This window comes from Gymnoscopelus microlampas (genome assembly GCF_963454915.1).
Source record: "Gymnoscopelus microlampas genome assembly, chromosome: 7".
Taxonomy (NCBI): Eukaryota; Metazoa; Chordata; class Actinopteri; order Myctophiformes; family Myctophidae; genus Gymnoscopelus; species Gymnoscopelus microlampas.
Genome location: NC_139944.1, coordinates 28444065 through 28460870, shown reverse-complemented (window position 1 = coordinate 28460870; position 16806 = coordinate 28444065). Strand labels below are relative to the sequence as shown.

At 43.9% G+C, this 16806-nt stretch overlaps 1 protein-coding gene across 1 annotated transcript in view; it reads right to left on the bottom strand.

The window, feature by feature from the left end:
* cadpsa (Ca2+-dependent activator protein for secretion a) overlaps positions 1–2869 on the bottom strand; it is a gene marked incomplete at both ends in the record, with an annotated part of 121414 nt that extends 118545 nt beyond the window's left edge. The window contains one exon of the mRNA XM_084061778.1: positions 2522–2869. Within this exon, the coding sequence (XP_083917904.1) occupies positions 2522–2869 (348 nt within the window). The remainder of the gene's footprint in view (positions 1–2521) is intronic.
* Between the last annotated feature and the right edge of the window lie 13937 nt (positions 2870–16806).

Here is a 16806-nt window from a genome sequence, read left to right as displayed (position 1 = left end):
TCATGCTGCAGAAATATCCTATATACAGTGGTTGTATTTTATGCCTGAAGCTCACCTACAGTATTATTCATATATTTGCAATGGTTTGGGAATTTGCAACAACTATGCATACTTTGGATTCCATTTCAGTACTGTGCTGAAGTGGTCCTTACATACCAGCTGTCTAGGTCTGAGTATTCTAAGATGTGTCTATTCTATTTTGTTGGTTATGTCTATCAAATATCAGTTTGTCCATAAGCATAAGTGTGTTCTCTCCTGCTACATGGCTCTACCTTCCTGTTAGTGGCGGCCATATCTACTCAATTTCCCTTTTGGGCATCAAGAAAGTCTTATCTTGCCTTACCATCTACCAATAACAGCACCAATCCTTGCTTCAAACAGAGAATGGGAAGTTGAACGGAGTAGGTCCCCTTTGCAGATGAAGACACATTATTGTCTGGTGTATTTCATCATTCCCACCCCAGAGTAGAGAGTCTCTTGAGGTCAACAAGATGAACATAACATGTTGACACTCAGGATTCGATTTGTAAAAAAAAAATCTTCTCCCATTTTAACCTGGGACCCCTATTAAATGGCAATCTACATGAGCAAAGTAATGAAAACATTTGTTTGTTAAATATTTACTCTTATACAATATTGAAGCATTTCTATGTTTCTAAACTGAATTTGCTGATATTCATTTGTTGTTTACTGGAATGTGTTGCATGCAATTATTTGAGTCCTTTCATGTGAAGGCTTTGGTTTGCCTTGAAGAACTTTACAAAACCATGTGTTTGCCTGACTTGGTTTCTGGGCGAAACATGTCATTTGTTTGTCCTTGTACACTCAAAGAAAAAAACTCTTAACACTGCCAAACACATAATTGTTAATTAATTCTCATGAGAACATATTACATTGCCTTTGTTTTGCAACAAGCATGGACCAACATGTCTTGGTAATTGCTGTAAAGGTGTGTGCACTGCACCCCTGTGCTATTATTCTCACAGACTTACTGTACATTACATCACATAATAATAAACTGTGCTTAAATCTTTTCTTAATTATGTTCCTTCACATTTGCCAGCGGAGAATTGGACATGTGCTATAAAATCTGCTTAGGTTCCAGGAGAGGAAATAACTTGAGCAAGTAGAACAAACAGCTCAACCATAACAGAGAAAGTAGACTTATTCATGTGGGCACACTTGTAGCTCAACTAGCTCTCATCGCAACTTCTTGGGTTCTGGGTAAGAGTCTGGCTCATTACCTGTCACTAGCCGCTTTCCTGTCCCTTTCTTCTGTAGTCTATTATTGAATAAAGCAGCCACAGCTTGAAAAACATCCCTAAATAATAAATATAGGTCTGCAGTCAATTCACAGTTCTACTTCTTGTGTGATGTGGCCAAGATTTTGCAGATAAAGCAACTATTACCTTATGATTTACTGTAATTTCATGCTTTTGAAAGTGGCTTCTCCTGCAAGACAGCAGTGTATGTGTGTGTGTGTGCGTGTGCGTGTGCGTGCGTGTGCGTGCGTGCGTGCGTGCGTGCGTGTGTGTGTGTGTGTGTTTGGGGGGGTCTACATTAACATGAAGTTCACATTGGTTGTTATTGCTCAGACAAAGGTCATGTTCCTATTCATTGTTAATGGAGTAGTGGGCAGTATTTGTTGATGTCTTCACAATTTTGTTTCTCTTGTCAGCACTTTGAGACTTGGTTTTAATGTGAAGCACATTTATCATCATTATCAATGTTACTACACATCTCTCTAACAGCAATATCTATTGCCACTGAGCATAATCAATAATGAAACAATACCTGATACAGAGCATGTAATTCAGTGGGCTTGCTGAGGGGCACTTAGATGAGTAGAAAACCTATTTATCATGTTCTATATAATGTACTGGCAAGAGGTTGACTTGATGTCAGTATAGACTTGTATACTTGCATGCCTACAGGCCAATGCACTTATGCAAGACCAACTACAAAGGGTGGGCCTGGACCACTACATGTAGTGTGCATCAGTCTCTCTCTCTCTCTCTCTCTCTCTCTCTCTCTCTCTCTCTCTCTCTCTCTCTCTCTCTCTCTCTCTCTCTGCGTGCGTGCGTGCGTGCGTGTGTGAGAGAGAGAGAGAGAGAGAGAGAGTGAGTCCTCTAACTGCAATGTAGGGGAAAAAACATTCATGCTTTTTCTGAGACCTTTGAAAGGCCTTTTTTCCATTTCATAATTGAGCTTTTAACTACTTTACAGGGACAGTGAATTATAATTAAAACAGCATGACATATTGATCATCAGCTGATGAGGAATCTCAAACTACTGCTGGTCACTGGTGTAACATAAGGAGGCAATTTTCATTCAAGTAGTGATATCATCACCTCAACATACAGTATGCATGGTGCTTCTTTGGCCACCCCTTAATATGAGCAACAGTTAGTGTGCTGGAGACAGAAGGTGCCTATACAGTATTATGAATTTACAACGCCTTAGGTTGCACGTATCAGGTTATTGGAGTTAGTTCTGGGTGATACTTCCACACTGATCTTACCTTTTGCTGTCGTCTGGCCATATCAGTCGGTTGTTTTGCGTTAAATGGATATGCAATGCAGCGCATGACAAACACATACAGCTGGAGTCTCCTTTTCCTTTCTTCCTCTTCCCTCTGCATCTTCTCCAGGTCCTCTTTCTCTTTGTCACTGGCCACCGAGGGGCTGGGGCTGGAGGGTCGGCCGCTGCTCCCTCCTCGGCTCGGGGGCTGAAGCCCACCGCCGCCGGTGTCTGTGGCTTGTTGGCTTGGTGACACCCGAGCTCCGCCGTTCTTTGGAGACGCAACCTCTTTCCTTTCCACTTCCACGATCTCGTCCCCTTCCTCCTCGCTGGAAGACGGGTCCAACATGTTGGTTCTTTGGTGGGGACTGTGACACACAGAATGTGACAGAAGAACAGACACCGATGATGAATCTCAGTGCCGAGAAGACCAGGGGTTAGAGACTATAGTCACCTATGCTCTGCTGGCAACGTCAGCGAGAGGAAAAAGTAGGGGGAAAAGATCCAGAAAAACTCGGCAACTGAAGACGGAAATGTTTACTTGACGAGAGCGCTTGATACCCGAAAGCAGAGCGATTGTTGTCTAAAATACAAACTGTTACCAGACGATTCAATCCCTGCTTTAGTTGGTTGCGTGTTCCCAGCCTTTCAACTCTCCATCATCACCATCGGGGATTTGCTAGGAGGAGATATATAAGGGGGAGGGGTCGGTCGGATGGGAGAACATTAGAGGGATTGCTTTCCAGTGCCGGAGCGTCGCTCCTCTTTGCCTGATGTCTCTTTAGCTGGTTTTGTCAATGATGGCATAGTGATCTCCACGATCCTTAAAAAGGCAAAGCCTGTGATCATTAACGGTATTGGGAACTGGCCGTGGTGCTGAAACGGAAAGCTAAAAATGTTGAGCTGGTGGGGGCGGCGACAAATGGATGTGCGCACCCACCTGATGATTTCCAGACGCATATGGAGGGACAGATACGGTTCAATAAAATGTCTTCTTTGTAGCTGCATGGTGCTTCAATCCGCGACAACGATTGTATAAACCGGTACATAGTGTATGTTGTTGAAACCATTCCGCTTATTTTCCTTCAGTGTCATGTTAATTCTGTCCTGTGGATCTTAAAAGAACACGTCACTGTGTCGATTATTAGGCTTTTAATAGCCTGTCATTGTCTAAAATGAAGTCTATAGGAGACGGAGAAAACGCGAGAGGGGTGAGAGCAATATAGAGAAAGAACTAGAGACATACAAACTATAAAACTGAGGGATTATAAATGAGTTGGCCGAAATTAAACCGGATTTATTATACTGCTACTATTGCTGCTGCTGTTACTACTACTGCTAGCCTACTACTACTACTGCTGCTGCTGCTGCTGCTACTGCTGCTGCTGCTACTACTACTACTACTACAACAACAACAACAACAACAACAACAACAACAACAACTACTACTACTAGCCTACTTACTTAATAGGCTGTACTACTAGTAGTAGTAGTAGTAGGCTAGCCTATTTTTTTTGCACTTTGCATATATTATTGTACTTTGCTGGCAAGAGAAAGTCGCTGGTGTAATTCAGTCCATGAGTTCAGTTCTCCTTGGAGCGCATGTCTTCGGCAGGTTGGGTGGCCTACCAGGGCAAGAAATGATAGACGCTGCAGGGGAAATTTTATGACATAGGCTACGGTTGAACTTTTCACATTTTTGGTGCTTTTGGAGGTGCTCTCTATAGAGGCGCCTCAACATGCAGTTTCAATTTGGAGGTGATCATTCATGACATATGGTAAGTTTCGTAAGAAATAGGCCAAATCCACCCACAACAAATTCATTTTGTGGCACCCCCCCTAGTAAGTGAAATTGATTTTGGCTCTGTGTTGTTTAGAGGCCCCTCTATGTGTGATTCAAATTTGGGGTAGCCTACTGTAGATCAGGACAATTTTGACAATTTGACAATTTTGACAATTTGACAATTTGACAATTTTGACAATTTTGCCCAAAATGTTGCAAAATAAGTCTCAATATGTCGGAATATATGATTCACGATTCTGTGCCTATCGTGACATAACTTGGACACCGCTGAGTCAGTTCAAAGCAGTCAAGCGGACTTCAAAACGCTCAGCACGGTGACTCGCTTGGCGGTGCCTCCCGTGCCTCAAGTCCGACGTTTTAACAATTCTTTTGACGGATGGTCAAAAACGTTGACAACTGGTGTTGCTGAACGCAGAAGTTGCCCCAAGGCACATGTTGACGTTTGGTCACTATATACCTTTTGGGGAGTGAGACAGTGTTGCAACAAAAGTTCATGATTTTGAGGGCAGTATCTTCAGCACCAATACTACGCACACACTCACCACGCACTGTGCACAGGGCACCACATTCTGGAGGTGGCACTGAAATAATCTGATCCAGTCACCATAATAATGCTAGGTCGCTACTTGCTAACGTCACAGCTCCCCTATATTGCGATGTGTGGGCACGGGCCTCCATTATTGTACAACATCTCACTGGCCACCGATGGACTGGGGCTGGAGGGTCGGCCGCTGCTCTCTCGGCTCGAGGGCTGAAGCCCACCGAGACGTAAAAGAACCTGTAAAAGAACCGTTCCGGTGCTGCGTAGCTAAACTGTCCAACCAAGAATGGTGGAAACCTAACTTCTGGGGAACTTACATTCTTCTAAAAATGAGTGATTTTTACACAGTCAAAACAACTTTCTTTCCTCTGTTAGCCTAGCTTGTAGCCTGATACGCTATCACTAGCCTCAGTTAGCTTCTTAGCATAGTCCACTAGTTCATGAAGCTGCTCAACCTGTGCAAGATTCCATGGATGATACCATGGAGGGTGGCCGACCCTGCACCAGAAGAAAACTTGGCCTCCGAAGAGAATCTTCCCCTACCGGACAACGAGCCTGCTGCTGCAGAGGCCTCCAATCGCTTTACAGATTCCCTCAATTGCTCCGATGACCCCGGCCAGGCCAGGAAGGCACACCCCATTCTCATCCCCCTTCCAGTTGCCTGTGACCACGGCCGTGGCACCAGTTTCAATTGAGGGGGAATATGTTGTTGACTAGTTTTAGATTTTTGGCATGGTGTTAGGTATGGGCATAAGGTTTTCAAAAACCATTGCAAACGAGTTGGGCTCGCCCCCTAGTTGTCGGTTTGTAATAACTCCAATTTTAGATAGGCCAGTACAGTATATGGTTGAAACCATATAGGCCGAAAGGCATGGCGAGAGAGTATGTTTTGCCCCCTGTCCGTCCATGTGTCCGTCCGTCCGTCCGTGTGTCAGTCCTTCTGTCTGCGACCAGCTAATCTCCACCACGTTGACCCGGTCGCTGTGAAACTGCGCACACACACTCCTTGGATGCCACAGCCGAACCTCTGCCCCACATTTTTAAGATCAGCCTGTCATCCCACATGCCACCATGAGGCCGACTTTTGCTAAACACATTTTTTTATATTACTCCTACAGATTTTGTCCAAAAAACACGCAAATCTGTACACAGTATCTCCATAGCCATGTGAGCAACACAAATTTGTCTGATTTTCCATATTCCATCCTGATTGGCTAAAATTGGCTTCCAAAGTCTGCAGGATTGGTTCATTTCGAACAAAATGCCTCAAATCATGAATGCAGCATGCGATTTTCGTGAAATTTTCCACGTAGATTCCCACTTGGCCCAGGAAGAAATGCCACTTGAAAACGTTCAAATCAGCCTCATGGTGGCGCTCTAACAGGCCGATTCACGTTTTTAGCTATAACTGCACCGATCTGCGTGAAACTTTGCACGCACACTCCCTAGAGGCCAAGCAAAAACATTTGCCCTGGATTTCTCACATATGCCTTTTAGAGCGCCACCAGGAGGCTGAGTTTTGTAAAACACATGTTTTACTTTTACTGCTTCAGATTCTGTCCAAAAATCACGCAACTCGCTACACAGTATCTCTATAGTCATGTGATCAAGATGGATGTGTCCGATATTTCATATTCCATCCTACTTGGCTAAAATGTTTAATCTGCCCCTTGGCCAGTTCCCACTTGTAAAAGAGACTCTGTCTCAATGTGTTTTACTGGTTAAATAAAGGTTAAATAAAAAAAAGTTTGCAGGATAGGTCCGTTTTGAACACAATTCCTCAAATCGTGAATGCAGTGTGCGATTTCCGTGAAATTTTGCACGCACATTCCCACTAGGCCGAGGAAGAAATGCCACCCTTGTATAGCGCCACCAGCAGTTCTAATTTAGCAAACCACATTTTTGGAACAAAATGCCTCAAATCATGAATGCAGTGTCCGATTGCCGTGGAAGGCCTTAGAAGAAATGGCACCCTTTTTACATTGGCCTATTATAGCGCCACCAGGAGGCCACAATAATATACCTGACCTGGCGGAGACTTGTGCTCCGAGGAGCACTTTTTCTAGTTTTGTTTCTGTTTCATAAAGTGACTTTGAGTACTTAGAAAAGCGCTGTTTAAATTGTATGTGTATTATTATTATTACTGTCTGAAAGAGTCGAAAATGGGCTGGAACAGGCCATTCTCAACCCCTGTGCTGGGACCCTATGGGAATGTGAGAACGCAAAGGAGCTGGGATGGCTTCACATGCCGCCCACCTAAGCCACAGGCCTACAGTACGTCGCTCACCGAGCCCAAATTCTTCTCCAGGCCGACTTACAACAGTCTGCCCCGGCCAAGAGGGCCTACTTGTGCTCTCAACATATCCTCTATACTCCTGAAATATGGTTTCGACATGCACATACAGGCTGGAAATGCCCCACCATCGCCCGTCACCTGGAAGGAGTGCTTGCCTGGTGGTTGACCAGTGTATCAAAACGCCCAGGATGGTGTTACAGAGATGGTGCATTGCAGCGAAGAGAGGTAGTCCTTCACCCAAGCAGCACTCGAGGGGAGTTCAGAGTCCTGAAGAGGCCAGTGCAGAGAAGCCCTCTAGTGGACCCTAGGCAGAAGAAACAGATTCCTGACATACAACATCCCCCAACCGCGGCACGGCCCCCACCCTGGCAGCAGCCGCAAAACAATCGGTGAGGAGGAAGAAGTGCACAGCATAGCAGATGGGGACCGAGTTGAAAAGTGTCCGATCCCGCTCCACCGCTCTCCATGTGGGCTCGTCAATGGGGTTTCCTTCGGGCCTGACAGAGGACAGGCTTCTCTGCAGCCCGCCCAATAGAAGAGACAGACAAAATTACTGTATGTTCACAATGTTTGTGTTTAGAGTCCTAATGGCTTGGGGGAACCCGTCTGGCTGTCCTGGCACAAATGTCTGAAACCTCCTTCCAGATGGTAAGAGTGTATGGGAGGGGTGGGGTCAACTCTAATGTTGATGGCCTTTCAGACACACCATGCTTCATAGCTGTGTCGGGAGAAAGACATCTACAGTATGATGTTTTCCGCAGTACTACTAGCTGATACTTACTACTACTACTACTACTACTACTACTACTACTACTACTACTACTACTACTACTACTACTACTACTACTACTACTACTACTACTACTACTAGCTGATACTTACTACTACTACTACTACTACTACTACTACTACTACTACTACTACTACTACTACTACTACTACTACTACTACTACTACTACTACTACTACTACTACTACTACTACTACTACTACTAGCTGATACTTACTACTACTACTACTACTACTACTACTAACTAATATTACAAAGATGACTACTACTACTAACACCAATATTACCACTTTTCTATTTCTGTACTCCAGAATCACGCTAGGAATGCAGCTCAAACTAGACCTGTACACAATAGCAACAATAAAGAATAGCTATTAGCAACAATGATACATACTGCACAAGTCATGGTGGAATTCAACTACCTGAGGTAGAAGAAAATTGCCAATACACAATGTAGCTACAGTGTCATAAAGCATTTTATTTTTCTATTTACACCATTTTATTGTCAGTTTTTTGACAGCAATGATTTCTGGCCACACTATAGTCCCTTATCCAAAAGCTTTGAGGCTCTTATAGGTGTCGTACAACAAATGCATATTTTCCATACAGGTGGACTGGCCTCTCAGTTCATGTCGCATGTTCTGTTGGCTATTTTTCTTGAATTTGTCACCTGTCTTCATGTTTGCACAGAGACGGAAATTATCTCAGTGAGGTTGTTGCTTTGTTAACACCAAAAGCAACAGTATCAAAACATCTTCAAATGATTAGCAACTATTTTAAATATCAAATGTAAACATATGCAAATTCATGGAGTTCAGTTCAGTTGTTATTGTCCCACAATAGGAAAATTGTCTTGCAGTAAGGTAACACACACACACACACACACACACACACACACACACACACACACACACACACACACACACACACACACACACACACACACACACACACACACACACACACACACACACACACACACACACACACACACACACACACACACACACACACCTCTGCCTCTACTGTGAATTGTCATCAAATTACATTACTTGCTGTAGGGTCTATCTCTTTTTTACGCCATTCTGGCCATAGTGAATTCTATTGTGAATATAAACAGAATGACATTACCCTGCATTCATCTTTTTTCCACACTTGACCTCTCAATATGTAAATTGTTCTGCCAGGAAAAGATGTCAGGCCCCACTTTCATCATCCCTCACTTTCTTCCTGGGTCTCTCAGTATTGGCTTAAGCGGCTCAGGGAGTGAAGCAGACTTTTCATATAAATTACGCATTGTGCCACAGGTTGTTCTATCTCTGAACAGCCCAAATTTGACTGTATTGCCAAACTGTCATAATTGTGCTCAAGACACCCATAAGTCTGTCATGCACTCGTCAACATATCTGCCTTTAAAGGGGCTACACCATGAATGTAAAACAAATATATTATATATAAATATTGCCCCCTAATACGTATTAAACAGATATTCTTTCTCACAATCTGACTGTCTGTCATTCCAAGCTTTTTCAGCTGCAATACCAAAACGTCCTTTTGGGCAGAGGGGTGCTACTGAGCAATTCTGTCTGTCAATCATCATAAAGTCCTAAAGGAAAGAGAAAGATCAATAATGATTCAAAATAGCTAATCTACCCTCACAACTAGAATGAAATGCCTCACACATGTCGCAGTGTTGTAAAAAGTACTTGGAAAACCATACTTAAGTACAGATATTCTACTTGAAAGTTACTTGAGTAAAAGTAAAAGTCACCGATAAGAAAAGCACTTGAGTAAAAGTATTAAAGTAGCTCACATTAATTGTACTTAAGTATCAAAAGCACCTGGTGTTAAAATGTACTTAAGTATCAAAAGTAAAAGTACAAGTACAAGTAAAAGTACACAATGCTTTTCAAAATAGGCCTACAAAGAAATTAAGACAAAATTGCCATTCTGTCAAAAGTCTTTAGTTTATTCCAGCAAGGTGCTACAAATAGAAACATGTATAAAATAAATTAAAAAAAAGCATACATAATAAAATAGGACCCCCAATAGCATGCAAAAACAAAATACAGGACCTCCATGATGCATTGCAAAATTGGCTATGCCGTGGTTCAACCAGCACTGGGGCACCCAGTTCCTCAGTGCTATTTGAACCTCTGCATCCCAGTTTGAGACACGTTTGGGCTCTGTACATTTTGGGTTGAATCTTTATCAATTAGCCACATAAACCCCAGCGTCCCTATTTTGGGGTGAACATTTTGTGCAAATAGGGGATCTACAAGCTGGATCTAGAAGTAACTCCAGTGGTCAGTGAAGAAAAACAAAACATTTTGAACCTGAGATGCTGAGGTTCAACTAGTACTGGGGCACCCAGTTCCCCAATGCTAGTGTGATGCTACATTAACAATTTTGACTGGAACACTCAGTGACCCCTGGGGGCGGACACCACTTTGATAACCACTGCTGTATTTAAAAAAAAAAAGAAAAAAAAAATCACACCTAACGAAAAACAAAACATTTAGAACCTGAGATGCCGAGGTTCAACTAGCACTGGGGCACCTAGTTCCCCAATGCAAGTTGAACCTTGCCATCCCAGGTTTACTTTCCAAACTTCTGGGGGCGACACAGAACTGAGACCCACATACAAATAGAGGTAGGTATAACATTCAAGATTCACAACTCTGGCTCATAGCCCACATATTATCAGTACAACCACTTCAGGCCAGCAAGCTCAACTGTAATAATCACTCAACATTAACCCCTGGCTTAAGTTTCTAAATCACTAGCATCAAAGCTGACTGGCTGCACGCAGCAGCGAAGTGCAAAGACTCATCCAACATAAACCAGTAAAGACTGCCATCAATAGGGCAGAGCAGGTTCTGTTGGTGGCTGGTTATATAGGCTGGCTCCCTAACTCCTTGAGAGGGGGAGCCAAAAAACAAAAAAAACAGAAAATGGGGCAGGAAGAGGGGATCTCTGTCTAGGGAGAGGAAGTAAGAGGAGATCTGTCTCAGTCTACGGAAAGAGAGTAACTGACGGCACCAAGCAACTGGACGGATAAGAGAACCACTGCTGTATTTAATCACACTTGGAAGAAAAACAAAACATTTTGAACCTAGGATTCCCAGGTTCAACTAGCACAGGGGCACCCAGTTCCCCAGTGCTAGTTGAACCGTGGCATCCCAGGTTCACAATGTTTTGTCGAGTGTGAGTAAGAGATGTCTGTCTGTCTAGGGAGAGGAAGTAAGAAGAGATCTGTCTCAGTCTACGTAGAGAGAGTAACTGACGGTATATCTAGGGAGAGAACCACTGCTGTATTTAATCACACCTGAAGAAATCAGAATCAGAATCAACTGGACTGAACCTGTGGAAATACAAAAAAATATATAACACTGTTTTACCATTCTGTACAAATAAATATTTGATCAAATTCATCAATAACTCAGAACATAAAAAACTTTGTTTTAACCCATTAAGACCTGAGGCCCCCCTATCTGGAAATGTTTTTTGCCAGGGACTCCCAGAAGAGAAGATGTGTGTTAAAATCATTCAAACATTTTCAAAAATAGCAGATGTACAAGCTTGCAGTGCAGCACTAAGTGATGCGCTGTGAGCTTGTAGATCTGCTATTTTTGAAAATAGCAGATGTACAAGATGTACACTCTTGCAGCGCAGCATTAAGTGATGCACTGCAAGCTTGTAGATCTGCTATTTTTGAATGGCCAACGCTAAAACGACAAAATGCTTTCCCGATTTTTAATTGGGTGAGCCAATTGTGGTGTTGTTAAACCTACATTGGAACCTTTAGATCAGCACACAGAGTTCTCAAGGCCGGCTCTCCCTTATCCTTCAAGATCCTGAGCAGCCTCTCCACAGCCATGAACAGAGAATTCCACCGGGTGGCATTTGGGCGTAACAACTGGATGGAGCAGGCATCTTCCACAGCTTCAGCTGCTTTGTCGGATCTCGCGCACTTATTCCACAGCCCATGACACTTGCCGAATGCTGAGCGATACACTCTTTTGTATGTATCGGCGGAACATGCTTTGTCAGCATCAACAGTAGAGACTAAATTGAGGAGATGGCAAGCACAGCGTTGATGCTTTGGGAGCTCAAATTCAAAGCCATCATTCTCATTTAGGATATCTGACACTTTGACAAACTGTACTTCTTCTTCCTCCCCCTCCTCTTTTTCTTCCTCACCGGACTCTGCGTCAGCCTCACCAGCGACTTCATTGTTGTTGTTGGTGTCAGCACTGTAAACACGGAAAGCCTTTAGGAAGTTGGAACCGTGGTTGTCTGTGGTCGTCCTCTCAATTTTGTTCCTGATTCCATATTCACAATGGATGTCGTTGAGTGCGTTGGCCAAAACATCAAACGTGTGGGAACCTCTCAGTCGTCTACAGGCCAGGGCTGCTGAGATTCTAGTTAGGTTTTCAGGGTCAACCCAGTGGGCAGTCACACCAATAAAGCTCCGTCTTCTGGCTGACCAGCAGTCTGTGGTGGTGGCAACGTAGTCCACAGCCTTCATGGCCTCAATGACCACCCTTTTCATTTACTTGGCAGCATCGTCAATTCTCAAACGCAGGGTGGGCCTTGAGATAATTTTTGAGTTAGGCTGAAGATCAGTGACACTGGTTGTACTGGTTGTAAATGTAACATCTTCAAAAAACAGGAACAAGTAGCGCCATGACGCTTACAGACGAGCGTCATGTGAACCATGGCTAGGTCTTTTCAAATGTTGGCCTTATTACTTTTATGGACAATATTTAGCTACGAATTACAGGCACATGACAACTTGTGATGAATTGCTAGATTCACTTACCCTAAGGTGCGCCTTGAGGTTCGACAGAGAGTTATTGAACGCCAGGAGTTCTTTGTTGAAAGGCAAACACAAGAGGCACTTCACTCGATAGGATCCTTCCTTACCCATGTAGCCAAACATTTTTGCCAGGTAAGGCCACGGGTGTGTTTCAACTGCTTCTGCAGTTGTGACAGTAACTGTACTAACTTCGTCTTCTGTATCAGACGACGAGGAGGAAGCCATGGCGACTGACTTGTGAGTCGTGTAAACTTAGCTGGTCTTCTTCTGTGTCTGTGAGGCGATGTTCAGAACTTAGCTGGTCTTCTGTAGTGTGTTTGTGAGGCGATGTTCAGACCATAGACTGTATAAAGAGAAGGTTCAGACATGTCCATTCTGCACGCAGCTGCAACAGCCTGGTGGAATTAGAGGAACTCCGCCCCCCTTTTATCTCTGAGCCCCGGCTGTTGTTCTTGCGCGCAGTCAGATAATCCATATGAGACTGATATTATATCATGATTTTAATTTGTAGCGAGTAACGAGCTGTCCAATTTTAATGTAGTGGAGTAAAAGTATGTTTTTTTTCTCGTAAATGTAACGGAGTAAAAGTACAGAAAAATAAAATTACTCATTAAAAGTACAAATTCTCAAAAGTTGTACTTAAGTACAGTAACGAAGTAATTGTACTTCGCTACTTTACACCACTGCACATGTGATGCACCATTCGCCTGTATCCATTGGTTTGGAGGAGAGGAGAGGAGATGATTCTCTGTGGAGAGACCATGAGGTGTTGGCTAGCATGGGTAGCTAGCGTCCGTGGTGTAACTTTGAAACCTCACTGCGTCATGAGGTAGAGGGAGAGAGCAGCTGTTCGTCGTCATCTGGGAGGTCATCTGGGAGCAGGCGTCTGTCTGGCTCAGCTTAGCGTCCCCTGGGATGCTGACTCTGGCTTGAGAGCTCTTCTCATGGGAAAAGGGGACTCCGGTCCACCCGTCTTTGAGAAAGCTGTGGTGGGGGGGACGTGGCTCGTGGATCGTCAACCCCCCGCGTCCTTGGGAGGCGTCGGACAGGGAGCCACCCTGTCTTCTGGGAGAGCGTGTAGAAAGGGGACTCCTGTCAACCCTCGGTCGTCGTCTTTGTGTTGGAAGAGACTCAAGAGCAAGATGGGGACGGTGTCGGCAATCAAAGTGTACATAACAACGAAGCATCAAAATTTTCATCACCAAAATATATATATGTTGTTGATATCCATCATATAGCAACACTGATATATATATACTGTATAAGATCACAGAATGTCATAGCATAAGCAGTTTATTCATATTTACTTGTTCCTCACTGTATTGTGCTCAGTGAGTCTGTGTGTCAGACTGTGGGTCCTTGGTGACGACATTCCTACATGTCATAAAACTCTTAGGTTTCCCTTATCTCCCAAGGATGAAGGAGAGAGAGAGAGACCCAAATAACATGTCTTAGATGGGGAAAGAGGAGCTTGGTAGGACAGACAGCTGTCAGGGTCAGTAGAAAGACAGGCTGTGTGTCTCTTGAAGACATTTCATGGGGCAATTTCATCTTCAATGCGCACTCGGCTAGTTTCATGGCAATTCACCCATTAGATGTTGTTGAGGTATCTTGTATGCAAAGCTGACATTTTGGCCTGAAGGTGGTGCTAAAGGAAAAGTCATGAGGTCATTCAGGTGTTATCACAGGCAGCCTCTGCAGTCAAAATGTTCATGCAGTAGGCTACTTGTGACTGCCTGACATCCACACATTGATAATCAATTTATGCATTTTCCACACCTTGTACAAACCCTTCCAGCAATTTAGAGTACCTCATTTCTCCTTTTACATTTAAAGTCCACTCATTCCAATTACAGGGCCTCCAAAGAGACCTGGATTGCTGTTTTTTTCTTTTTCTTTTTTTGTCACTAGCTAGTAGGCTACTACCTCACTGTGCTGGGAGTGGGTAATTTGCGCACCTGCTGCCTGCCTTGTTCTGGAACCTCTTTGATGTGGTAGGCGTTTCACGGGCTCCCTCCCTGGAATCGAATCCTCCCTGATTCCCCATTACCTGTGGTCACCATGGTTAGTAATGGAAACAGGAGTGGAACCTGTGTGACGAGGGTGAAATGAGGGGTTCTTAAAAGTTTTGTAATTGTTTTATTGGTGGCTAATGTGTAACTATTTCCTCATTTAAACCCATCATCTTATTATTTGTGTGTCCTTATATTTGCACTGTATTATATGTTACAACCGTTTTCCCCCCCGGCTCATTCATTGAGAGACATTCACTGGACGAGCGGCAGTCACGTGGTCACGCCCAAGGCCACGGTCATGGCCAATGTCCCGAGACAGCACGTCCCCACGGGCGAATGACAGGCGAGGAGGAGTGGTTTTCCCAGGTACAAGAGAGGAGGCGGGACAGTTGAAGAGAGACGCAGAGCCCAAGAGAGAAAACAGTGTCACTAGGGAGAGGGACAGCAACGGGAGAGGTTGGGTACAGAGACACGGAGCAGTGAGACGAATAACCGAGCGTAGACACACCAGCCACCTGGGAGTTTGGAAGCCGAGGTGTGCCTACCTACGAGGAACAGAAGGAGCAGCGATTGAACCGAAGGGGAGGAAGAGAGCGAGACCAGACCATAAGCGGATGACCATATAAGGAGCGCTGAGACGAAAAGTGGCGATAACGTTGCATACGCAACCTACTCAGCGCCAGGTGTAAAAAGCCTGGCTGCTAGCGGAGAGAAGAAGAACAGAAGACAAAGACGACTGGCCTCAAATCCTCTTCCCTTTCCCCCATATATGGACAGACAGAGTTTCCCCTGAACCAACCCGTGTTGAGTATCCCAAAAGCACTTTATTGGCACCGCACTTTACTGTGAAGTAGTTGCTGCATAGAACCCCTGGTGACCCAGCCTGCACATTTTGCACAACTTTATAATTCGTTTTATAGTTGTTGTGTAGATTGTTGTTTTGTGTTTTAGATAGGTTTTATTAGTATAGTTGTTTATTTTTGATTGTTTTTATGGCGCAGATGCCACCTGTTAGGGCTAATAAATGATGTACTTACCTTGATCCATTGTATCCGTGTCCAGTTCCTCAAGGGATTTCTAAGTGTGTGTTCTCAAAACCAAAGTATTGAACTTACCAGTAACTCGAACCTGTGAAGCCTGTGAAATAAGTAAAGTGTATTCAAAAGGGGACTTTCCCTCTATAACAAAAGTGGCGTAGTCGACAAACAAACAAATTTAGATTAGACTCACAATAATCACGCACCCAGCACTTTATTGTGTATTTATATTTTATTGTTGTGAGTTTGATTTGAATTATTTATTAAAGAGAAGAGTGTAACAGCGCAAGCTGATTGCAAGTCAAATGTGATACAATTACGGCCTTGTTCACATATTTGGCGTAGCGCGGCAGGACTGGTTGAGAACACACAGAAATTACCCTTGAGAACTGTACTGTTATTTTGTTTTTGTTTTTGCTTTTGCAGATTTAAATAATGATGATGCCTGTGTACCCTGGTGCCCCTTGGTTGCCCACTTTTGGTGGAACAGAAGGTGAGAGTAGATATAAGGAATGGAAAGAGCAGATCAAAGGATTATTAAGTACCCAGGAATTAACAGAAGCAAAAAAAGTTAACATTATAATCAAAACACTCACGAGTGAAGCTAAACGGCAAATTGGTGTGGTTGATGAGGGTGAACGCGACACAGTGGCAAAAATCTTCGCATACCTAGACACTTTATACAAAGAGACTGTTTCGGTCGCAGAAATGCGCTCTTTATTTTTTGGATGCGCCCAGCGCACAGGAGAAAATGTACAAGCTTATATCCTGAGACTTAGAGAGCTGTTTTGTGGGCTGCGGCGACACGACCCAAGCACCGCTCCCTCCGATGCCATGCTGCGTGATCAGTTTGTTATGGGCTTAGCTGAGGGCCCTCTGGGCCAAGCTCTAAAAGTATATGCTCGACGACATCCCGATGACGATTTTGCTGCTCTACGTGAAGAAGCCTGTCTGTTAGATGCTGAACATGGAAAGCCTGAA